This window comes from Xenopus tropicalis, chromosome 2 (genome assembly GCF_000004195.4).
Source record: "Xenopus tropicalis strain Nigerian chromosome 2, UCB_Xtro_10.0, whole genome shotgun sequence".
Lineage (NCBI taxonomy): Eukaryota > Metazoa > Chordata > Amphibia > Anura > Pipidae > Xenopus > Xenopus tropicalis.
In genome coordinates this window covers 79,036,148-79,061,769 of record NC_030678.2, presented here as the reverse complement: position 1 = coordinate 79,061,769, position 25,622 = coordinate 79,036,148, and the positions used below count along the sequence as shown (strand labels likewise).

At 38.3% G+C, this 25,622-nt stretch overlaps 2 protein-coding genes across 6 annotated transcripts in view; both read left to right on the top strand.

The window, feature by feature from the left end:
• Positions 1-6,962, top strand: part of serinc2 (serine incorporator 2) — a 50,833-nt gene extending 43,871 nt beyond the window's left edge. For 2 of the 3 annotated variants that reach the window (XM_031895980.1, XM_012956985.3), the window contains 7 exons: positions 237-316; positions 1,732-1,869; positions 2,008-2,177; positions 2,746-2,836; positions 3,996-4,134; positions 4,580-4,789; positions 5,742-6,962. In XM_031895980.1, the coding sequence (XP_031751840.1) occupies positions 237-316; positions 1,732-1,869; positions 2,008-2,177; positions 2,746-2,836; positions 3,996-4,134; positions 4,580-4,789; positions 5,742-5,880 (967 nt within the window). In that variant the 3' untranslated portion in view covers positions 5,881-6,962. The remainder of the gene's footprint in view (positions 1-236; positions 317-1,731; positions 1,870-2,007; positions 2,178-2,745; positions 2,837-3,995; positions 4,135-4,579; positions 4,790-5,741) is intronic. The other variant, NM_001016562.2, reaches the window with a different exon arrangement.
• A 7,693-nt stretch (positions 6,963-14,655) lies between these two features.
• The window catches only part of hivep3 (HIVEP zinc finger 3), an 80,651-nt gene continuing 69,684 nt past the window's right edge, over positions 14,656-25,622 (top strand). For all 3 annotated transcript variants that reach the window (XM_031896893.1, XM_031896894.1, XM_012957355.2), the window contains exon 1: positions 14,656-14,908. The gene's annotated coding sequence lies outside the window, so the exon portion shown is untranslated. The remainder of the gene's footprint in view (positions 14,909-25,622) is intronic.

The window sequence follows — 25,622 nt, the reverse complement described above, 5'->3', positions numbered from 1 at the left end:
TGGTTCCTTAAGGCTCTGTCCTAGGTTTCCAATACCACCTGTATGCTGACAATACTACACTGGCTCTGCTGCCATTTAGGATAACATTCAAACTATGATGTTTCTAGGCATTTCATAACTCCGTCTGAACTTATCTCTTGAAATGATCTATATATATTTCATGGAGCCCTCCTGCTTCATACTGAAGGACTGACTGATCTTAATAACTTTCTAAATTTTGTGTATTTCATTTTCAGGTTTTGGTTTTTTAAATTCTTGATATTAGTTGGAATAACAGTTGGAGCATTCTATATTCCTAGTGGAACATTCACAATCGGTAAGCTGTTTTCAAACTTGCCTTCTCTTAAAGGGGAGCCATCATTGAATAGTTTATTTTTGTTCTTTCTCCACTCAATCTTTATTTTTCTGCTGCAAACTACTCAGCCTTGCTGTTTGTTGGCAGTGCATTGTAAATTGCTGACTCATGTTGAAATCATGCACTTAGCGCTAATAAATCTGTCCACAATTCACAACGTGGCTATTAGTTGCAGCTGGGAGAAAAAAGTTAGGTTAAAGAACTCATAATAAAATCATTCTTAAATCTAGAAGTTGTTTTACACTGCAGTGCACCAGAAATAACAACTTTTTAAAAATTGCTTTCCATTTTTATTATTTAGGTTTTTTTTCTATTTTATAAATGAATTTGCTTAATTTTCCTCCCTCGGGTGTTTCCCAGTAGCAGTTATACTCAGGTTACAGACTCTATGAAGTGGTACAGTTGGCTACATTAGTTGATTTTTTTAGTTAATCCATGCAGCATCAGAGCAATGGCAACAGTTTACTGAGGGAGCATACTCCGTAGGGTCTGAAATTACTGTAGTATCAAATATAAACAGTTCAGAGAGTCCACAACCCACTAAAATGGTAGAAAGAAAACTTCAGGCATAGTACACCTTTTTATGTCATAGTGAAATTCTGAGACAATTTCAAATTGTTGAGTAGCTCTTCAGTTTGGAAATTTCAGCAGGTATCTGGTTGCTAGGGTCTAATTTACTTTAGCAGACAGGTAATGGATTTAGTGAGAGACTGAAAGATGAATAGGAAAGGGCTTGCATAGGAAGATAAGACATTAAAATTAGCAACAGCATTGTAGTCTCATTTTTGTTGTCAGTGCTTCCTAACAACCAGATAGAATTTAAATTGCTGTGTTGATATAGAAGATAAAGGTGAATGAAAAAAAAAAAATGAACTACCCCTTAGACAAGGCATCTTCTCCCCCAGGGTATCGATGCTGGGGAGAAGACACTGATCAACTTCCTTCGCCTTCAACATCACTGGGCACTGACTGGCATAACATTGGCCTATTGGTGCACAAACAGGATGAATTTCAGGGCAAAAATGCATACTTTCATGTTTCCTTACTAAAATTCTCCCCATCTGTGCACAGGCCAATACTGTGCCTATTGGTGCACAGTGATGTCGGGGAGGAGGGAAACAGATACATAAAACACCTGATCTGAAATGACCCTCAATTATAGAAAAAAATTACATAAAAAATAAAAGGCAGTTTTGTTTTGAGTTTTTTTGGGAATGTCTTAGAAAAGAGCTTGGTTTAGTGATTTTTTTTTTTTAATATCAGTGATTCCCATTCAGTATATTTCTTTCCTTTGCACTTCTCTCTCTGCTGACCTATGGAAATCTTTTCATTTCCATCCATGAGAGTATCTCTTCTAAAATACCTTTTTTTCGTAGTGTGGTATTACTTTGGCATGGTAGGTGGTTTCCTATTCATTCTGATCCAGCTTATCCTCATCGTTGACCTTGCACATGGATGGAGTCAGTCTTGGTTGCAGCATGCGGAGAATGGAAACAGCAAGTGCTGGTATGCAGGTATGCTGGGAGAAGTCAGAGCATAAGGCATAAGGGGAATCCCCTGTCCTTAACATTCACATATTGTTTCTCATGGGAGGATAGATATCCTTTGTGTCTGCCATAGCAGTAACTGCTATTTTTTTTTTGTTTCACCAGCACTTATTATTTGCACGTTCCTGCTCTATGCTGCTTCTATCACCGCCATTGTGTTTCTGTATATCTATTACACCAACTCAAGTGAATGTGTCCTCAACAAACTCTTCATCAGTCTCAATCTAATTTTTTGCGTAATCATTTCTATCATTTCCATTCTGCCAAAGGTCCAGGTGAGAAACTCTCATCTAATTCTATGCCCTTTCATCTGGGAAATTCTTAGAGCAGTACAGGTAGTGGAAGATAGATTGTAGTAGTTTGGGTGGTTGGAGAGCACCCACAGGAGGGCATTGGGGTCCCACTGACTGTATTTTATGCAAATTAGGGTTCAGATACATTTCAGTATTTGGCTGAATTTTATTAAAATTATGGATTTGGGGCATCCCTAAAAAACTGCTTTAACATAAAGCTAAATTATCATTTGATTCTACATATATTTACCTACTTAAATATTCTCAGTAAACTTACCAGGATATGTAGATTATATCTTTCAATACAAAACTTCTTAATGTGCTGCTAAAGATAAATAACATTGTTTTGCAAACACCTTTCTTTTTTAATCAAGACTTTTAAAATTCCTTTTTTTATTTAGCAAGTTGACATGACCCACATTATTCTTATTATGTTTTACTCTTACTCTTAAATAAAAGGCACTTTGTGCTTGTAATGCAAAAAAAAAAAAATAAAATAAAGTGTAGAATTCACTGTTGCCATTGAATCTTTCTACCATTCTTTCTGCAGGATGCTCAACCCCATTCTGGATTGCTGCAAGCATCAGTTATTACACTGTATACAATCTTTGTCACCTGGTCTGCCATGGCCAATGTTCCAGGTAAGAGGCAATACTTTTTGAAGCCTATAAGAGCAGCTGGTATTTTTTAAATTGTGATGGAGAGCGGTAGGCTTTAAGGCAAGGACACATGCAGTCTTTTAATTCTGGCTACTTGTGGCAATATTTATCACACTACTTAGTTTACATTTTTCCCAAATGTGAAGCACTACCCAGCATCTGAAGGGGCTTAAAAATCAGCTTTGGTGCACTTTTCTAACGTGACAAGGGATTAGTGAAGTAATCAGGGTATTGAGCACATACGCTTACATATACATTTTATATGGACAATATTTATGCCATGTTGATGGTACAACCTTAGTTTTCAATATTTTGTTCTTTTTCAACAGTAAACAATTCATGTAGTGTGTAGTTTAAGTTGGTAATAGCCTTCTATAATTAGCCCTCCTTTTTAATCTTCAGCACCAGTAATTTGATCACAGCCGCACAGCAGATATGAAACCACTTGCCCCTAATTGTCAGCAGTTTTCAGTCCCAATGAAAAAGTCACCAAATCTAACTAAATGGCATGGACTGTATACAAACTTGAAAATTATAGCTGTGAATATGCTACAGCAGATAGTTGACCATATAACACAGGTAAAATGTTATCATTTGGGAAATAAACTTACTTGCAACCTATAAATACATTCTGCACTCAAAAAGTTTTAAAAATCTTTATTATACCATGTCTATGAAGATTCTCATTCATCCAGGTCATGATATACAGTATCTAGTAGAATTAAGTCTAAAACAACTGGACTTTTCTGAGTTTTTCTTGAAAATGTTTCACCACTCATCCGAGTCGCTTTTTCAGTTCAAATGACTGTTAGGGAATTCCCCGGTATTTAAACTCTTGATGGTAGTACAGTCACAGACATCCAATCACAATGGTTCCTTTGAACTTGTTCAGTTAGCTGAAACTGACAGGTGTAACAAGGTATGATCCAATCACAATGGTACCATGATTCTTATTGATGAAGGTGTTAATCCTTCAAAGTACATGGAAGTGTGAACTGTTGTGAAACCGCTGGGTTAAGGATGTCAAAGCGGCATTGTATTTTGGTGACATAAGGGCAATATGTCCATCACATTGTAACCACACGTTATGAAACATTCACAATTAAAATGCATATTTATGATATTCCTCTTTGTTTTACAGACAAGATTTGCAACCCAACATTACTTGCTATTGCTACAAACACCACCACTGCTTCCACCTCCACTACTCCGGCCCAGTGGTGGGATGCTCCTAGCATTGTGGGTTTAGCCATCTACATCATCTGTACATTGTTCATAAGGTGAGGACATCTTCACTTTTGGATATCCATTTTTGCATTTCCCAGGAATTAGTGAAGTACTTATTGAATAGACAATATTTAACAATATTTATGCCTTCTTGATGTTACAGCCTCTAAGTTTTCAATACTTTGGTCTTTTTCCACAGTTAACAATACATGTAATGTGCAATAACCTTCCATATTTAGCCCTCCTTTTTGATTCAAAGTAATAAAAATGAGGAGAAAGGGATGAATGTGGACAGTTCTTATTTTGCACATTACATGAAAGTTGTAACTATGGGGGAAAGTTGCTTTACACTCATATAGGGAAGTTATTGCTAATGCCTTACATTTTACATAGAACTGTCTAAAAGTGGAACAAGAAGTATCATTGTTTTCTTGGTTTATCATCTTTATTATACCATAATTAAAATATATACCACCCCCTTTTTTTTTTTTTTTGCAGCCTTCGCTCCTCCAGTAATCGTCAGGTGAACAAGCTGATGTTGACTGAGGACAGCTCTGGAGATACAGGTGGACCCATTGTGGAAAGTGGTGGAGAAAACAGAGCATATGATAATGAGGAAGATTCTGTGTCCTACAGTTACAGTTTCTTCCATTTTTGTCTTGTACTTGCTTCTCTCTACATCATGATGACATTAACCAACTGGTATTTGTGAGTATTCCCTAAATGCAATTAAAGTAAAATAAAGATAGGTGCTGTTAGTGGCATATCTAAGTAAGCAGGATGTGCACTGTGAAAGCAGTGGACATTGGTAAGAACCAGCATATAATTCTTTGGAAAAGCTATGAAGTGCTAAACAGAATCCAGAATTATAAAGTACATGTAAAATTAGGTACTAAAAAGGTACTTGGGTTTAAAGCTGCTCCTTACACTTCCACGTAGTTGCAAGTGACCAAAAATCGTAAACAAGTGCACCTATTGATACTGGTGCACATGTCATTTTAATACACATGCTGACTAGTGCCCACAACTCCACACCACACCTTGGTGAGTAAATGACCTCTAATTACTTTCAAGTGCTAAATGGCAATTACAATCTGAGTTTTAATTCTGGCCAAAAATTCCTTTCTATGACTAAGGGCCATGACTAACAGGGAGATCAGTCGCCGTGCGACAAATCTCCCTTGTCGCGGGCTAAATAGTCGAAGTTGCCTTGAGAGGAAATTTCGGCGATTTCGGCGCTGCGAATGCCATCCCACCGGTGATTTACATTCTAGCATGTAAAACATAGACATGCTAAAACATGCCGAGTAATCACAAACTGACCGAGCAACCTACTGTCTTAATTTAAAGGATTTAAATGATAGCCTTTTTAATTCATTTCTGATCACAACTGTGATAGCTTTGTTAACATACATATGCCTGTGCAAGTCATCTATGGTCACTGGTTCCCATGATGATCTAATGAGGAGAGCTTAATTTAATCCACCATATGGTCACCTGGCCAACAAACAGATCCTTACATGGCAAACATTATTTGTATTTATCACACCTTGGGGTATCTGCTCATTTTGTAGCAAAAGTGTAATTGTGTTGATCTTGTATAGTACAAAGTGACAGCAGGTGTACATATATATATATATATTTTTTTTTTTTTACTCAGGCCTGGATATGATGGAAGTTATTTAACCAGCCCTTGGTCAGCTGTTTGGGTGAAGATCTCTGCTAGCTGGGCTGGACTCCTTCTCTATGTTTGGACATTGGTTGCTCCTCTTATCCTCCGCGACCGGGATTTCAGCTAAATTGGATGCCTTGTATTTGTTATTTTCTCAAGACCCCCAAACTTTTTAACCAGTGCACTGTTTACCATAAAACAAAGAATTATGAAATACCACTGATACGTGGTGAAGATCCCTGAAAGACTGCTATGAAAACCCTTATTCAGTTAAGGCCTGCTTTCAAGGGATTTAGTGCAGGGTAAATAAATAGGGCCTAGTTAAATTTGCTTTGATGTAAGTAAATCTAGTGCTTGGCACAAGCTGAACAAATCATCTATGCTAGCCCCATTTAATGTAGTTGGTTAAGGAAACTTTTTTTTTTTAATTCCTTAATAACTGCAGAAATAAAATTAACTTTTTTTTACCAATAGTGGATGACTATCCCACAATAATTTCTACATAGCGTTATGCAGTATTATGCACCAAATTGATTCCAGTTCAACAACCAGTGCCTGTTTGTCAAGTACAGGTCATTTGCTACAGGGATTTAACAGCCTGTGTGACATTTCCTAAATTCTTAGTTAGAATGTAGTGATATGCAAACTGTCTACACTTTCTGATTGGGCTTGGCTTTACTAATAGATGAACATGGCAGATGGTAGGTACTAGTCCCCCAGAGCTCATTCAAACATGCAAGCGAGGGAACTTTCTGGGAGAAGCCCAAGTGCAGACTATCTGATGCCCGCTCTGTATGAAGTGGCACCAAATGCAGGCAGAGCTACCCTATGAAACCCTATGTGCTGCATTGTAGTACTGCAGAAAGTGACTCAGGGCACAACACCTGGGGCACTGTGCAAAGTGCAATAAACAGCGTGCTTTACTTCCCATAGTTTATAAATTAGGCTGCAAGTATGTCTCAGATTTGTGAAAACATCTAAAAAGTCTCATGTTATGAGATTATGTGCATTCTAAGTACATTTATTTTTCCCAAATTCTCTTTTCTTTAATCATTTCCCTGCCCAAACTCTCTCTTAAACTATTATATGAGTATTTTTTGTTCTCACTTTGTCTAACCTACAGCAGACTGAAACACTCTACTTTTATAGAATATTTTTATACTATTTTATTGATTGTTACATTATGAATAAACCGATTTACAAATAGCACGTTGTATTTTTACATTTGGTTATTTTAATGCACATCTCCCTCAGTGCTGTAGAATACATAGAATGCAACAGCAGTCTGGGAAATGCATTTAAAGGAATGGCATTTTCTTACTGCTTCCATCTCACCAATCAGCCTTGCTCTTGACCTGCCATCTTATTAAAAGCTTAAAACTAAATTCTCTTGCAAAAGATGCTACCCCAATAGCAAGAACAGAATGCAATAATAAAATAAAAAAAAAGGATAGAAAACATTTTATTAAAGCATGAATCTAATTTGTATGTTATATTGTAATACACCCTATATAGTTTTGTTGTGCCAGGGCTACCCTTTCTATTATTCTGGCCCTTGTTATCCTGTGCCATTTTTGTTCACATGGGGCTAAGAGGCATTTGAGGTTGAAATATAGCTATAAAAAGTAATTTAACCTTTCAGATTGTAACATTGTGTCTGAGGCCATCGTAAAGTTTGAATATATAGCTCTGGCACTTAATTTAATTTTAAGGTTAAAGGAGAAGGAAAGGCTAGTAAAGAGTTAATCTCAAGCTGCAGGCATACCTTCAGTTGTCTCAATAGTGCACTTAAGTCTCCCCATATTTCAATCATTCAGATGATCAGAAGCCAAACCGGAAGAAAAAACGCAGAGCTGGGTAAAGAGGATTCCCATAATGCATCGCTCCTGCACAGACACTAAGACCAGCACTGTAGGCGGCACATGCGCATGTTCCTCTTATGTGAGCGCGCACAAACAGGAGTGCTCCCCTTCCCACAGACCCTCTGTCACTCCCACTACAAGCGTGCACCAATAGCAAGTGTCCGGTTGCTATGGTGACATAGCAGCAGCGAGCCGGGGCCATAAGAAGACACAGCCAGACACAGAAGAACACAGCAGGCGGATGCTATGGGGGGGGGGGGTAGATGCAGCAGGCGGGTGCTTGGGGGAGCAGGGGGGGGGAAGACGCAGAAGGACGCAGCAGGCAGGTGCTGGGGGGAGGATGCTGGGGACACATGCACAGCAGAGACGGTGAGGGAAAGGAAGTGGGCATCCCTTATTAAAGGTGGCGGTGCCATTCACTGCAATGAGTATGCAGTAAATGTATCTCTGTAAATCTTTCATTAGGCAACCCAGAAATATAGCGTTTTTACATAGCAATAGTAGTACTGTTGAATAGTGTGCTTAAAGGAGAAGGAAAGGGAAAGTCACTTGGGGGTGCCAAAATGTTAGGCACCCCCAAGTGACTTCAATTACCTACTTTTTACCCCGGGCTGGTGCCCCTGTAAGGAGAGAACAGCACCAGCCCAGGGTAGCTGCCGGCGCTTCCTCCTTCCGTTCTCGCTGTGCGTGCATGTGCAGTAGAGTGAAAAGCCGAGCTTTAACAGAGAAGTCTGCTTTTCACTCTACTGCGCATGCGCCGGCCCCGGGAAATTCACAGCAGCGCGAGTAGGAAGGAGGAAGCGGTGTCTACCGGTACCCTGGGCTGGTGCTGTTTTCCCCTAACAGGGGCACCAGCCCGGGGTACAAGGTAGATGATTTAAGTCACTTGGGGGTGCCTAACATTTGGCACCCCCAAGTGACTTAGCCTTTCCTTCTCCTTTAATAGATTTTGACTTTGCTTGTCCTTTAAATGAATAACTAAACTCAGGTCCTGAGACTTTAAGGAACAGTTCAGTGTAAAAATAAAACTGGGTAAACAGACTGTGCAAAACAAATGTTTCTAATATAGTTAGCCAAAAATGTAATCTTATAAAGTCTGGAGTGGGCAGATGTCTAACATAATAACCAGAACACTACTTTCTCCTTTCTTTCTCTTAGTCAGTGGGACATAACTTAATTTGCTTGTGGTCCAGAGCCTTTTTATATTTGGCTAATAAACTATATCGGAATTATTTTTTTTATTTTGCACAGCCAAGTTACCCAGTTTCATTTTACACTGAACAGTTCCTTTAAAATATGCCCCGACTTTTCAAGCCCACAGAGGTCCATATAGCCTCCCCACAGGCCCAATAAATATTGACTATGGCATTTTACAGCAGCCCCTCCGCCATGTCAGGCAATTGCCTGAATGTATATATTGACAGTGCAGGCCTGTAAGTAACACAATAATTGACCTGGTTTCTATAACTATTCAGTAAAGCATATGGCATTAAGTTATTCTGTGTAGACAGCTTTATTTATCTGCACATAATATCCTTTGCCAAGGTATGTTCTCTGCCAATGAAGTTTCATTTGACTCCAATTTCCATTACTATTTCTATTTGCAGCCAACAAACTTATTTGCAGCTCTAGCTAACATGGAAAAGATGGCTGCAGGTGAGGCAGTATCATTTCTGCAATGATAAAAAAGAATTACTGAATGAAAATAGAAACTAATTTAGCGAAAAGAGGTAGTGACCAGGACAGATGGACTGAGATTAGCACATTATGCTGAAACCCAGGATAGGGCATTGCTGGGGAGGCTGAAAGACTAAAATATTAGCTGAAATGTTTCACTAGGCTAAGATTGGTAGTTTATAGTGAATACTAGTCAGTGTACTGTATCCATGCAGATATATACATATTTTTATTAATTTTAAAGTACAATTAGGTTAAATAGGAGGCTTGGACTGTATTGTATCGGAATGTATTATTATTATGCAACTACATGTAACATTCACATTTTTTTTAAAGCCTACAATTACTTTAGTGACTAATATCTTGTCCAAGAAGTCATCTAATAAAATCTTGGAGGCATTAATAGAACCTACCATCAATGTATAATTAGCCTTATTTCTGTCAAAGTGAATAACCTAGAACTTTTCGGAATTGGACCTCATTTGCCCGTTTAATGTCCAGTTCTTGAATTTAGGAGTGTGTTTACTGATGTTGGAGATAAATAATGTTTCCCATAGCAACCAATCAGCAATTAGATTTGAACCATCACCTACAAGTAAAAAACAGCTCTCTCTGGAAAGTGGCAACATCCTTCAGAACTTAGTTTTGCACAAATTTGTATTATCAGCATCAACAGAAACCGTACTTACATCACCAAGCTTTAGGTAATTGGTAAATTAAAAAGGAAACGGCCTAGGACAGACCCACTAACAACACTTTTCCAGATAGCTAGTGTTCCCTTTATCACTACTTTTTATCCTACAGCCAGTTCTTTAAGTATAAACATTTAGCAACTATATAAAGTATGGCAATTCAATTTTGTTTTATTTTTAACCACCAGAGGGTGCAGAAGTGCAACCATATGCTAAATACATAGGTCGCATAGCTGACTTGTAACCATTAGGTGGCAGCATTACCATGACTGGATATTTAACAAGAAAAACAAGGTTATTGTAGGTTAGTTGAGTGAGAGGTGACTTCAAAGGATGACCTATAAGAACATTTAATACACTACTGTCTCAATACTCATAATAACTCATTCTTAAGCACAATAAAAATATATATCTGTGAAGTTCATCATATCAATGCTTGGAATCATCTAAACGTTGATATTCGGATGCTTATGCAGAGATATCTTTTACTGTATATGTTACTTCTGATTTTATTTAGGTATATACCTTAAACCCCTGGTTGACTTAATCCCTGATTGTCATGTGACTTAACTGTTGCTGTTATGTCATGAATCACAACTAATTTGTTAATACCACACTATTTTACTCACTTTGCAAAGTGAGTAGACTGGCTTTCTTTTTAAAAAGGAAAAAAAGCAGCAATTCTAAATTCCATGTCTAATATGGAATAGTCAGCTACTGCCTACTTTTTGGAGTTTATAATTTAGTTTTAAATGGTTAAGCACAAAAGATTAAATGATGACTTTTTAACTTGCTCACAGCAGATATTAAAAGGTTTCCTCCAAGTATTTACAAAAATCAGTAGCAAGGTGATATAGGCTGGGAGCTGTTAAATTATATAAATGTGGCTGGCACTGCTTTAGGTGCCTTGTGGCTACTATTTATTCAAAAAACATAATTCTTTGTTGCTGGCATGCTTGCCTGTCATATCCTTCATTATATCTCACAAGTTACTCTTACTGCCCATGTGTCCTATAAGTGAAGTGGCTTATACTGAGTGACAAGGAAGTGACAGGAAAACAATTCTGCTGACCAGAGGGAAAGGCATGGTTTATATTAATATCATCTACAAGTCCCACTTAGTAATGCAGATTAGAATTTCATAATTAATTCAAGGGACACATGGGTATCGTGAAGAGAGGCAATGCTGGAGAAGAAGGAAGAGGTCAAGGTAATGGGGAAACAAGGAAAAGCACTTTAGAAGAACATTGGAGTAGAGGAAGCTGGGGAGACAGGGATGAGAAAATAAAATTAAACCAGGAAATCTAAAACAGCAAAAGGGAGTAGAGATAGTGGTATAAACAGAAGCCATAAGAAGGAATATGGGGAGAGCAGTATAGATGGATATAAGAGATATACAACACAACATGCAGTAACTGATCCAATACAATTTCCTTTAGTATGAGAGTGGTGGACCAATAGTTTTTTGTTTAACAAAGCTAACTGACCTTACACTGCAAATTAAGTTTGGTTAAGAGTGGCATATATTATATGTCTATATATAACCACTATATGGGCAAAATTATCTGGAAACCACCTTATTAGTGTAATTGACTGTTTAAGGAACAATCTTTTATGACACAGGTGTACAAATAAGCACACGTCCATGTAATCTCCACCCAAAAAACATTGGTAATACAATGAGTCCTACTAAAGAACTCTAAGTTAGTTTAAATGCAGCATTATTATAGGATGTCTGCTTTCTAACAAGTGAGTTGGACCCTAGTTGACTGTAAGGGAAAATTGTGAAGCAGAAATAACAGTTTCTAGTAGTTCACAAAAATTTTTGGAAAAGGCCATTGAGTTCTGAAGGGTGTACTTTATAACAAACATGACATGATGTGTTTTCAATGGTGGGAAGCCACACATAAACCTCGACATCACCATGCACGGTGGAAAGTGTTGTCAAGTTGTTCCCATTGGACCCTTGAGCAGTATAAAAGCATTCCCTGGAGTAATGAATTGCACTTTGCCATCTGGAAGTCTGATGGGTGAGTTTAGATTTGACAGATGCCAGGAAAATGCTATCTGCTTGAACTTGTCAACAGTCGAAAAATAGCGATCTGGGTATTCCTACTCCCTTTCTGCAGTTTGGATTATTTGGATTGTAGGCCCTAATAAACTGAACAATGGGAAGGTGGCTATATATATATATATATATATATATATATATATATATATATATGGTATCCATTTGTTAAACCCATGGGCCAATCAATTGGATACAGCAGAGGATTAGCTAGTTTATGGCTGCCAATGTTTAAGAGCTCACAAGTGCAATAAAAACTTGACCCAAGCACTAAGCACTGTGTATAGCGATTACACTGTGCTCTGCACCAGTCTACAAATTTGGCACAGCGCAGCACTATTAGGTGCATGAGTTCCATGCACTTAACGCATGCCATTATTAAAGAGTAAGAACTCTTTATAGCTTGAGTCCCCCAGTGCTCTCCAGATCCATGTCTAAATGATACATAACAAGAACATGGTTCTTTGACCATTTTTTGTAAATGAGCCCTAGAGTAGATCCTTGTTCTTTGCCTCATTCTTCTATTTGTGTGTGTTTTGTCACAACACTTCAGATTGGGGCTTTGTTTATACAAAAAAAAAGTGGTTAAAAAAAGGAAACATGAAAATGGTGGCTAAATAGCATCTCTAAATTGTGTAATAACAAGAAAGGGTAAAAAAACACCTTACTTACCGGCTAGGGTACGTTGTGATCTTCCTATTGTTCATTCTTCTCTGTTTAACTCTATTTTATTATTTATATAGTGCCATCATTTTGCGCTTTACAGAATAAAGGTGTACAACACGGTCAAACAGTTAACATATACATACAAACAATTCCCGATGTGATTCACAGTTACATTTGGATATTGTTTGGAGACAATAGGGGGGATGGCCCTGCTCATAAGAGCTTACATTCTAAGAGGAAAAGTGGTTGATAAATAAGGTCAGGGTAATCAGTGTGATGGTAGAGGTCTTGTTGGTTTGTAAAATGATGGCAAGTGCAGAGAAATAGGTGAAAAACAGTGGTTAATGAGTGAGTGAGCAACGAGTAGTAGAAGGGGTCCAAGAACAGAGCCTTGAGGTACCCAAACTGAGAGAGGCCGAGGAGAGGAGGTGGAGGCTGTATGGGAGACACTGAAGGATCAATCAGAAAGATAGGAGGAGATCCAAGAAAGAACCTTTCTTGCATACCTAGTGAAGATAGAATATGGAGCAAGAGAAAATGATAGAGTGTCAAAAGCTGCAGAAAGGTCAAGCAGGAATAGCCATTTGCTTTAGCAGCGAGTAAGTCATTTGCTACTATTTATTGCTTTGCAAATGGCAAGGGGGCAAAATCAAAGCTGACCTGTGCTTAGACAAGGGTTAGACAATAAAAAATAAATAAAATCATATGACTACTGTCACTTTGCCTTAATCTTCACCCCAGGCTGCAGTGTTGTCACAATGGACACTCATTCAGGCATACCTCATTTTGTGCCTAGGCTACAAGCATCCAATTATGGGAAGAAAAAAAATTACACATTGCCTTTAGATTGTAAGCTCTTGTGAGCCAGGCCTTCTGATCCTATTTTTAAATCTTTAACCCTTGTAAAATTATTAAGATCCTGTTTGTTATCAATTTACTGCAGGGGTGGGCAAACTACGGCCCGCGGGCCACATCCGGCCCGTTTGCCTTTTTAATCCGGCCCGCCGACACCTGATTGTTTGCGCCCCGTGCGTGCGCGTGACGTCAGAACGCACGGGCGCAACCGTATAAAACTTCAGATGCAGCGGGAACCGAGGGACTGACACAGCCGAAGGAGGCAGGAGGTCGCTGGAGGATGGAGCCAAAGGAAGCTGTAGGTCGCTGTGGGGGGGGGAGCTGGTGGGAGGATGTTGAGGAGGAGGATGGGAAGGACGCTGGGGGGAACTGCAGGCTGCTGGGGGGGAGCTGAAGGATGCTGGGGGGAACTGCAGGATGCTGAGGAATAGAGCTGGAGGATGCTGGGTGGGATGCTGAGGGGGGAGCTGAGAGGCCCTGTGATTTCTAATGGCGGCCCTGGGCGTATCGCTGGTCCGGCCCGGGCCGTCTGTAAGTCAATGTGGCCCCTGAGCCAAAAAGTTTGCCCACCCCTGATTTACTGTCATATCCTTGGTATCCTGCTGTCTCTAAATAAATGAATCATCCCTTATGTAACCAGAATAACGAAGTGTATATTTGTAAATAAACTACAGATTCTATTTTTTGGTGTAAATGCAACTGTTCTTTTCAAAGAGTAGAATGTGTCTCCTGCTGCTACATTTTCACCCCTCCCTATATAGCTCATGCCCACCCATATCATGTCGCCGCCATAAACTACAGTATATAGAGTTTGGTTACCTCTTACCTGAATAGTTGGCTTCAACTCACCACTAAATAACATATACAGCATAGTAACTATTTCCCCACCACATATCTATACGTGAATCAGATCAATTAAGCCGCCACAGCTCCCTAGATAACACGGACAGTACCATGTTGCAGAACAAGGAAACACAAACCTATAGTCCCTCCTGTTTAGTGGGCGCGTCCAAGCCTTTGCTATTGACAGCAGGGGGCGGGCGCTACCATTCTCTTCAGACTGGGGCTTTACGCAACCAAACTCCTTTGCTTAGTGGGCGCGTCTAGTTTCTGTCTGACAGCAGAGGAGGGCGGTACGTACCAATTCCCCTCACAGGGGTGTTCCGCGGCGGTTGCGGAGGCCCATAGTGAAGTGTGAAGTTGGGATGTGAGGCAGAATGACATCCCCGGCTAACCCTGCTCCTCCGCCTGGAGCTGCCTGGGAAACGGCGGGTGCAGCTAAGGGTCCGTGACGTCACCGAGCCGCAAGGTTGCGAATATATGACATCATCTGTGGTGAGTGCGGCCTGACAAGAGGGCCTTAAAAGAGATCAAATGTTTTATTACTGATATTTAACTGAAGTGCTTTCTGTTCGTGCATGCATATACCCAACATGTATTTAAGAAACCATTGCATTTGAATGGATTGTTTGTGTTGTGACACACTCCTCACTGAAAGCAGCCTAAATACACATACATAACTCGCAGCTTCCCTAAATGCCAGGGCACCTGTGGGGTTGGGGTACGTTGTTTAGGGCTATACAGGCAACATTACACTGCCTTATGGGTCATGTTCTGTGTGTGTATAAGGTATTCTTATGTCATGGTGCAGAAAACTTTCATGGAAAGAAAACCCAAGCAATTATAGTTTATCAAAAAATATGTTCTGTATATGCATGCATACTTATGTATTGGTGCATACATCCTGCAGTTTAATTGCACTGGGATTTGCACAGAATGAAAGTGGTGCACTGTTCTGCACACCGGACTGTGTAAATGTGCTGCTCTGTATTCCCTTTTTCCACATTTAGCATTGTTTTCCTCATAATTGGTTTGAGACCCCCCTTTGAGATTCTGAACAGTGCTAAGTATTGATTTTCAGGTCTATAAAGGTGACTGGGCCCTGTAGAGGTAAGTGTACCCACTATTTCACCCTGTCATCTTCATTGGGAGTCCTTTTATACAGGGATTTTTCCTAGAGTACAGTTATGGTGACAAAGCTACTCAACATCTGCAGCAATTTACCAGTGAGCATGTATGTGAATTCACAAACATAAATACTAAATGTACTGCACGGTCAAGTGCAAGACTACAGATTTAAACTGTTGCCTTCGCTGTGCTCTGGGGGCACAGAGTAACTAATCAGCTTTACAGCCCTCCATAAAAAATGTTGACAGTATTTCCCTCACCCTAATTAATGCTCAAAAACCCACAATTGTGGAACATGCTGGACATGTTGTATTTATTAGTCCTGTCTGCTAAAAAAAGCGAATTTAATGGAGTATCCAAAGTTTCTTTCAGAATCAGTATTGATTTTAATATGTTCACTTTATTAATAATATTTAGTATTTTCAATGTTTGGATTTCTACTATACCCCCAAACAATGTAGGTCTCTAAATAAACCGTTTTCATAAAAATATACTTTTTAATAGTATGTGCTATTGGGTAATCCTGAATAGAAAATTGCCATTTTAAGAATTAACCTCTTGGGATCATAGGATTCACAGTGCACCAAACAAGCCAAGGCAAACATACATGCTAGGCCACATCAGCCAATTAATGGGCAGAGTTCTGTCTTTTGCTTCCACACTACTTCCTGTTACAGTTAGAGCTGCATTATTTCTGGTCATGTGACCTCTGAGGGTGCACACAGCCCATCACTGAATGGTGGATCAAGGGAAAGGATGCAAAAGGGCAATATTTACTGATATATATTCCAGTTTGGTGAGATTCTTTAACAGGTCACTTAACATAACATACTATCTGTTGGTTAAGTGTTTATTCTGGGGGTATAGTTTAAAGTTACCTTTAAATTTACATTCATTATTATAAAGAAAGTGCTGTTAAGAAACAATTTGCATTTGGTCTTTTTTATATTTAAGTTTTTGTTTAGCAGCGCTCCAGTTTAAAATTTCAGCAGCTATCTGGTTGCTAGGGTCCAATTTTCCCTAGCAATGATGCAGTGGTCTGAATGAGAGACTTTAAGATACCTTTTGTAGTGTAATAGCTCCATCTTCTGCAGAACAGACAATAGCTCCGTCTTCTGCAGAATAGACAGTAGCTCCATCTCTTGCAGAATAAGACAACAGGAAATTACTATACAAAGAGCATAAACGTATTGGTTCAATAAAAGTCTGTTACAACTTAGCTAAACAACACGTAGCATTTAGATATCATATATTGTGTCAGGTGACAGCCAGTGACATTTTGCTTAGTGCAACCAGTACTTTATAAAACTTTAGTTTGCATAGGGTTTTGCTTGTGTGTACATTTTATTGTGTTGCAATTTCTCTCATTCAGTTTGAATGGTACATAAATGAATAATGTGAAAGGAGCTAACATGCAGGTTACATACTTGCCTGCATGCTACAAGTGACTGACAGATGTTCAAGAGTAGGAAGACTCAGCATCCATAAAGCCAGGTGAATAAACGGTAGTCGGTAGTTTATTGGCCTGTGTATGGGGCCCTCAGGTGGTACCTGACCGATATGTGTCTGAAACTTGGCCAGATGCCCATCGAGCAGGGTCTGATGACAGGCTTTGGAGCCTGAGCTAGGCTTCAGGAACAACAGGGCAAGTATAACTAGGCTGAAATGTTAGGCACCCCCAAAGTTATTACAGTTGCTTACCTGATACCCTGGGCTGGTGCTTGAGATACTACAGCAGAAGCTCCAGGCTGCCATTTTTTTGTGCTGTTCCAGCCAACTTTTAACTGTACTGTGATGTGCACTGACCCCGGGCTGAATAGAAGATATAAGAAGAGGAAGATGATTATAACCTTGTTCTTCACCAAAGTACCTAAGAAACCTAGAGAAGTGGTCTCCCATCCTTATTAGTGCAAGCCGGGAAGGTGTAGGGACTGGGGGGGAAGTGGGTGCAGAATTTTAAGCAGGGCTTTGGTGCCATTGGTGTCTTAAACTATCTGGAGCTTGTGTTCTTTTTATTGCAGCAGGATGCAGAGACTGTGCTGACTGGCTATGTAGCTGAAAAAATACAAATGTAACTGCAACTTCACAGATCTTTATGTGTATGGCCGCCTTAAGGTAATTTTTTTGCTGTTCAGGTCGTTCTAGGTGGCCAGATGATTTTTAGGCCCATTGATGTATTGGTAACATCAAGGGGGCTCTAGAAACAGTATACCGAGGTACGTGCTTATCTAGCTAAGTATGCATTTTGGCACCAAAATCCGTACCAAATGCCTGAACCAGTGCAATGCTCTGTGTGCAGGCACAGGAAGGGTTTAATGCAAGAATAGGGGTTGATCCTCAGCCTGCGTTTATCCACAGGCCAAGAATCAGCCATGTCATTTGAAGAAGTCCCGTCCGATATCTGGCTTCACCAAATGAACAGATCTTCACGTGTATGACCAACTTTAGTTGCTCTCCTTTGGACATTAATATCTCTTCCGAGCACTGGAAACAAAAAAGCACTGCATATTTTGGATGGGGACTTACAAGCTTTGTAAAGGTGGAGAATGATTGTAATTTAGGACAATAGTTACTGGCCCTTGCTGTTGCTCACTGGCATTGCTTGCTACAGCTGAGTTCATTATCCTCAAGTTTTCCCTGGTCCTTCTCCAGCAAGAATTATTATAGTATGTACCCATTAAGGTTATAAGTCACTTGCATATTTAGTAAGTCCCAAATGTATAACTTTACAACAATGCCAGTTACATTATATTTCTCATATCATGCCATTAACTCCTGCTCTCTGAAATTACCATCCAACATTTTTGCCTTAGTAAAGCTACATTTCATGCCCGCACCAGTTTTTGTATATCAATTCATGTCCTCTCTGCGCAAATGCATTCTCTTTTTCTTCCTCCACCCACTTGCCACACAGCTATACTTTTCCCCCACATTTTTCCTTGCATATTTTGTATCTCATGATACAACCAGTTACTTTTCAATGTCAGTGCACATATACAAAACCACGTTATGATGAGATCACATTTTGCACATCGACTTGTATCATTGCAATTCAGAGCTCTCCATAGAAAGCTGTAGTTGCATACCTATTATCCAGAAAGTTCTGAATTACGGAAAGGCCATCTCCCATAGACTCCATTATAAGCAAATAATTCTAATTTTTAAAAATGATTTCCTTTTTCTCTGTAATAATAAATCAGTACTATGTACTTGATCCCAACTAAGATATAATTAATCCTTATTGTAGGCAAAACAATCCTACTGGGTTTAAATAATGTTTACATTATTTTTTAGTAGGCATGGAGATCCAAATTATGATCCCTTTAATTATGTGCAAAAATTTAATGGTGTACTGTAAGTCAACGTTTATCAAGGTCCTCTGTGTAGGACTGAAACGTCGACTTACCCCATTACATTTTTCCACATAATTTAAGTCCCATGAGTGATCTATGTTCTACATGGTGATATATATAAAGGATAATTATTTAGGTTGGCCCTGAAAACATTCCATACCCACAGGTTTACATGTGGGTTGGCTAAGTTTAAGCTTTTACCTGTGCTAGTCAAGCCTGTGGCATTTTGCTCAGAATGGTGCTCTAACAGAGAACCTAAATGGTGAAAATTACAAAATCATCTTCTGTGACAAGGGCCACTTCTTCCATGTGGCAAGGTGAGAACCTTGATCCAGACAGCAGGTTACCAGGGGTAACTGAGGACCCGGGTTCACTGCCGAAATATAGGACTTTTCTTGTTGCTGGATGCACTCTAAATTACTTTTTTCAGATTGATCTTCTGGTTCCTGACCCTCTTGCTTGATTCTGACTCCTATTTGCTGCCTGAATAGACCTGTGGTTGGAATTTGACTTTAACCCTTGGATACTCTTTAACCCCTTGGATACTGTGTACTTGACTATCTGCCTGAACTAAAGCTTCCTTCTTGGTCCAGACTACAATCCCTGTAGGCCTTATGAAAGTGAGCTTTGATTTTTATTTTTTTTTATGAAAGTGAGCTTTGATTTTTAATTTTTTTACACCACCTGGCCCTTGTCTCTGGCATGTCTATAGTGATTTCATGCCAGAAAAAATGGCTGTATAATGTAAGTAAGCCCAGTATTATAAACTGGAAATTTAAGGTCTGTCTCAGGCTCTGTTTTTTTTCTGCTTACAAATATTGTTGAATAATTTGGGTAATATAACTGATTAAGGCCTTACAAACTGACAGTCGGTGCTGTTGTGAATAAAGGGCATATTTTACCCCCTATCATAATAGGCACTGCGAAGATCCTTGACCATGTAAAGTGTGCAGACTGAGTTTTCTGCAAATTTTAAAAAGTGCTGTACATTATTTCTTATAGTTTCCTAGTTTTGGTTGGTCATATAATATAAATGACACACTTAAGTACTGTAAATTACTGATTTCACTGTGTATAATTGTACATTTTACAGATATTCATAGCTGTTGTGTGTTAAATTGTGAATGTTCATACTCTTTTAATTAAAGGAACAGTTCAGTGTAAAAAATGTTCAGTGTAAAAAATGAAATCTATAAAGGCTTGAGTGACCAGATGTCTAATATAATAGCCAGAACTCTACTTCCTGCTTTCAGCTCTCTAACCTCTTAGTTAGTCAGTGACTTTAGGGGGTGGGGTACATGGGACATAACGGTTCAGTTAGCTTGTAATCACACAGGTCAGATTCAAAACAGTTATGTCTCATATGGCCCTCCTAAAGTTACTGATTGGTTACTGACTGCTAATAGCTTAGAGAGCTGTAAAGGAGGAAGTAGTGTTCTGGCTATTATGTTGAAGATCTGCCTACTCCAGCCCTTATAGATTACATTTTTGCCTAACTAACTGTAATGAAAACTTTTATTTTGTTATCACCAAATTTGATATTTAGGGAGCTTTGGAAATGTTATTTTAAATAGTGTCAAATTTGAAGTACCAGTTGCTTTTTGCTCTGAAACTAATGTATTTAAAGGGGTATCTAACCAAAAAACTTTTTAGCACAAAATGTAATTAATTTAATCTTTAATTAATGTGTACTAATCAAACATGCTAAATTATTTGTAAATATATTTGCAGTGGAAAGCAGTTCTATCTGTCCTTTGGTATTATTTCCTTTGAAAAACTACAGAAATAATGTTTTAAAAATCAGCTCTCCTCCAGCCATGATTCTTGCTGATACAATGCCTTGCACACTTCTGCTATTCTCCTTCTTCACAGATCTGTTACTCACACACACTCACACGCAAGTCATTGTGGAATTGGAACCTTGGCTGGAGGAGAGCTGACTACAGATACAATGTTGCAATGGTATGAGTAGTTAGGGAAAGGAGAGGGGTAAGTTGAAAGAGACAGAAACTGCTTTTTATATATTACATATAACTATGAAAGCATGGAGCATTTTATTAAATATATTTAGTATATTTAACAGCGTTTGGAAAGAAGCTTAGAATGACATTTTCTTTCATTATAGAATTGAACTGCTCCCTTGAACAGTATAACATGCTAAGGTTAGACTGTATGTAGCCTGCTCTTGTCTGTTTATATAATGCACTTAAGAGATTTGTTTCAAGTATTAAGACTAAAGTAGATTATCTATAAGGGTATACAAGCCAGGAGAAATGCACAGAGAGGTTAAGATCAAATTCTGCTCTTGATCCTCATTTACATGCATGTTTGCACATAAACACATATGGATCAGTCAGTGGCTTAGATACAGCCTATCTGAACAAGTAGCAGAACCACCTGTTCTTGTATGGATTTCCCAAAAATCTTGTTAAGATCTCTGTTCAGCTTTCACTTTTGCTATGGTTTAAGGTTTACAGTTTCTCTGCTTAGGGTGCAATTTTTTACAGGTCTTCTACAACTTTCTTTATCTGACAAATGCATAAGTGGAGGGTAAATTATCTGTTTGGGGAGGCTAAAAGCCAAACAACTGAAAACATATGTAAAGTTAAATAAAAATTATAATTCAAGTGCCAATATAGGATACACGCTTGGTATTTTGTTTGACAAAGGAGCCCCGGTGCTCAAAAAGCTTATAATGTATTTTAGCCAAAATGAGTATCTTTTCTGCAATACTTTTGTATTTGTTTGTTTTTTATTTTTGCCACTGGCTAAAACAGTACAGGTATGGGACCCATTATCCAGAATGCTCGGGACATGGGGTTTTCCGGATAAGGGGTATTTCTGTAATTTGGATCTCCTATCTTAAGTCTTCTAAAAAAATTATTTAAACAGTAATTTCAACCCAAGAGGATTGTTTTGGCTCCAATAAGGATTAATTATATCTTAGTTGGGATCAAGTACAATGTGTGGTTTTATTATTACAGAGAAAAATGAAACCATTTTTAAAAATGTTAATTATTTGATTAAAATGAAGTCTGTGGGAGATGGCCTTTCCGTAATTCGGAACTTTCTGGATAATGGGTTTCCAGATAGAGGGTCTGATACGTGTTCCGCAGTTTTTACTATATGGCCAACTAATTTAAAAATTGGAACACTCAGTGTGCAGGGTAATTATAATACAGTAGACCCCCCATTTTATGCTTTTCAGGGGACCTAAAAAAGATTATATAAAATTTGGGAAAATGTAAAATCTGGTAGATGTATTATACCTTATATAGTACATAGTAGGACTACAAAACAACTGTGTAAAATGAGGGAAATTTAAAATCAGGGTTTGTAAAACTGAGGTTTTGCTTTACTACAATATCCATGGAGTTAAAGGTGCAGTATTGTGTGAAAAAGATATATATTGTCAAATTTACAAAAAAGTATGGTGCTTACATGTAAAAACTATAAGCATGCTCTGCTTTAGTTTTTTCCTTATATGTTGAAGCCTAATCCCCATGTTCTCCATAGTACCAATGCTGTTCTGGAAAAGAATAAAGTATAAGAATAAGAATATTTGCTTCAGGGTTAGTGCAGGAATCCCTTTTGCTTCCAATAAAATTTCACATCAAGTCTCCCCCTCTGCTTCTGAAAGATCACTCTGACAGCCCAAGTGCTATGTAAAAAGATGGCTCTCCTACCAGGCAGCAATCTCACAAAATGTTGAGGGAACCTTGATGTAAAACATTTATTACATCACACAAATTCCTGCACAGGGACACTGACCTTTGTTGTAAAGACAATTGTACATTATAAAAGAACATACTTAGGGTGCTGACTGCTAGTGTTCCATAACAGCCAATATCCACCAATACCTGCTTGCAGGTGCTGCCATCTCTCTGTGCTCTCACTTTGATTTGCTGGCACAGTTACTTCTCACAAATCAGTTTGAGTCTTCCTGACCATAAGGCAGAATCAGGTGTTGGGAGCTTCTTACTACTGCCATACCTGCTGTTCCTAAGAGGGCGGTATGAGCAAACCAAACAGTGCCCCCAGTGGAGCCACTGATGGCTCAGCAATATGAAGTCCTCAAGGACATACTGCAGACTACAGGTTTTGTTTTGTTATTGTTTTCTTTTTTTTTTTTTTTTTAATTTGGTGGGATGTGTTAGGCATGTTTGGGGAGCCTTAATGAAAATCCGCCCATGGAAAAATAGTTTGAAAATTGGATACATTGTAATCCAAACCACTGACTGAATAGTCTTTAGAATACTTGCATGTGATATGGTTAGCCATAGAAGGTATTCTGGGGTCCTGGGTTTGTAGTTTATAAAGCTGTGCAGGTGAAAGAACAAGAGTAAAAGAACATATATAAAAATTAAGAATGTACCAGTGAATTATACACCAATTCTGGAAGGATTGTGCTTACAAAAGTTGTGTTTTGGACTGATTTATTGAGAAGTTCCACCCATCTATTACACTTCCTACTGGCTGAATTCTCTGATTGTTTCTTTAAGATATTCAATACAACTACAATGTATAGAACTACAATGTTCATCCTGATAGTAACATGCCCAGATTTAAACTCTGGCATTAAATTAAAAAAAGTAGTTTAGATGTAGCCTTCAGTTGTGAAAAGAAATAATGACAGTAGTAACCACTGCATCCCAAAAGGCTTTAGCACCAGTAAATATGGAACAAAAAAAGTTAAATAACACAAATTTAGTCCATGCTACAAATATTTTGTATGTATCACAGTAGAACACAGTCTGGCTCCACCTACTTGGAATGAAACTAACGATTGCTTCATGGTTCAAATATGTCTCTCTGTCTAGCTCACATATTTGCTAGTTTTATGCCGACATATACACTGATTTACAACTGTACATTGTATTTATCCATACTACTGAAAATATGCAGCCTCTCCTTGTTCATTGCCTTAGATACTAAACTTACTTTAGTTTTTTTTGTGCTTCTGCATTTCTCAGATGCAAATTCTCTTTCATTTCTAGTAAATAGCATGACTTCCCTGCTCCTCCTGAATTGCTTAACGTCTTTGGCTGGAATTATGTCCCTCAGAGATTCATATCCACCCCCCCCCCTTGCTTTTAAAGGGAAGTTTTAGCTTTTTCATGTAGGTGATTTTATTTCTTTCTGCTTTTATTTGTATTTTTGTTCAGTTCTATAAAATTTAAGAAAAGTAGCAATAATGATGAATTGTATTCAGGCTGGAGAGAGGCAGGATTGTTGTTATTTCTGCCAACTGAAATCTACTGAATTCATCTATATGTTGCACCATTTTCTCACTTTCATTAACCACTTTGTGCTAGCTTTATTAGGAGATCCTCTGATATCAGACAGAAACTGGGTACTAATCAACAAATTATTTGAAGGCTTGGGTTGCCTTAGATAAAACTTAGATAAGCCTTAGATAAATTATGTGTTTTCTTTAGTAGCACAATGATACAAAGTATCTGAAAACTTTCACATCTTTCCAGCAGGTTTAAAAATAGTGACATTGCTTTTTCATCTCTGTGCCGCTTTTTTATATTTTTATAATTTATTGTTACCAGCCTAGTTTCAACTTAAAGAAGCAGATCAGTGTAAAAATGATAATTTGCAAAATAGATAGACTGCGCAAAATAAAAAATGTTTTCAATATAGTTAGTTAGGCAAAAATGTCCAAAAATGGCCATAACACTACTTCCTCCGTTACAGCTCTCTAAGCTCTAAACAGTGAGTAGCCAATCAGTGACTTGAGGGGGGGTGGCGAAACCCTGAATCCTTTGTGAAAGATTCAGCCGAATACCGAAATGAATTCAAACCCTAATTTGGATATGCAAATTGGGCTAAAGAAGGGTTAAAGAGAACTGCGCTCTACACGCGCGGCAAAAAGTGTCTACTTTCATATTTATGTGACAAAAAGTCTCGTAATTTTAAGGATTCCGATTCAGTTTAGCCAGGACCATGGATTCGACCGAAATCCTGCTAAAAAGGGCTGAATCTTGGCTGAATATCAAACCAAATTCTGGATTTGGTGCATCTCAATTTTATATTAATGTAAGTCATATTTCAGTGATTCTGGTTATTTGTAAATGTAACTGCAATTGAAAGCAGTATTGTTCTGCCCCTCCATGTACTGCTGCTTCAGAATCTTAAAACAGCAACAGCCATGACTCCATTTCCCACAGTGCACAGCTAGTTTTGTTTACATAGTTAAAAGTGACAACCAGGAGAGCAGCCAATAGCAAGGGGCAGACAGAAAGGCCTTTCATAGCAAAAACATTTACTATTTGTAAATTTGCAGTGTTATTTACACTGTAAATGTGTAATGAATGTATACTAAAAAGTTGCCAAGAATTTTTGGTTTACATCCTCTATAACAAATTCAAGGCCTTATTATGAGACTTCCTTTTCAATTTTACTTCCTGCATCAGTCCCACCATAAGATATGTGGTGTTAGAAGCCAGGATTCTGGGTCATATTTCATTCATAAAACTGGTTAACATAATTGTTTTTGATGCTGAGTGAAAGCCTATTAAAAGCCTATTAATATTATATACCTTTCATTCCATTACCTTTCATGCCGTTATGATGTTCTTACTAGAAAGAAAATATACGCTGCCTATTATTCTAATTATAGAAAAATACTGGTTTCTATTTATTTCTTAAACTTGGATTATGAATGCTATTATACAAACTCAGAGGCTTATTTAGACTATTCAGTGTTGTTTATGTCAGGC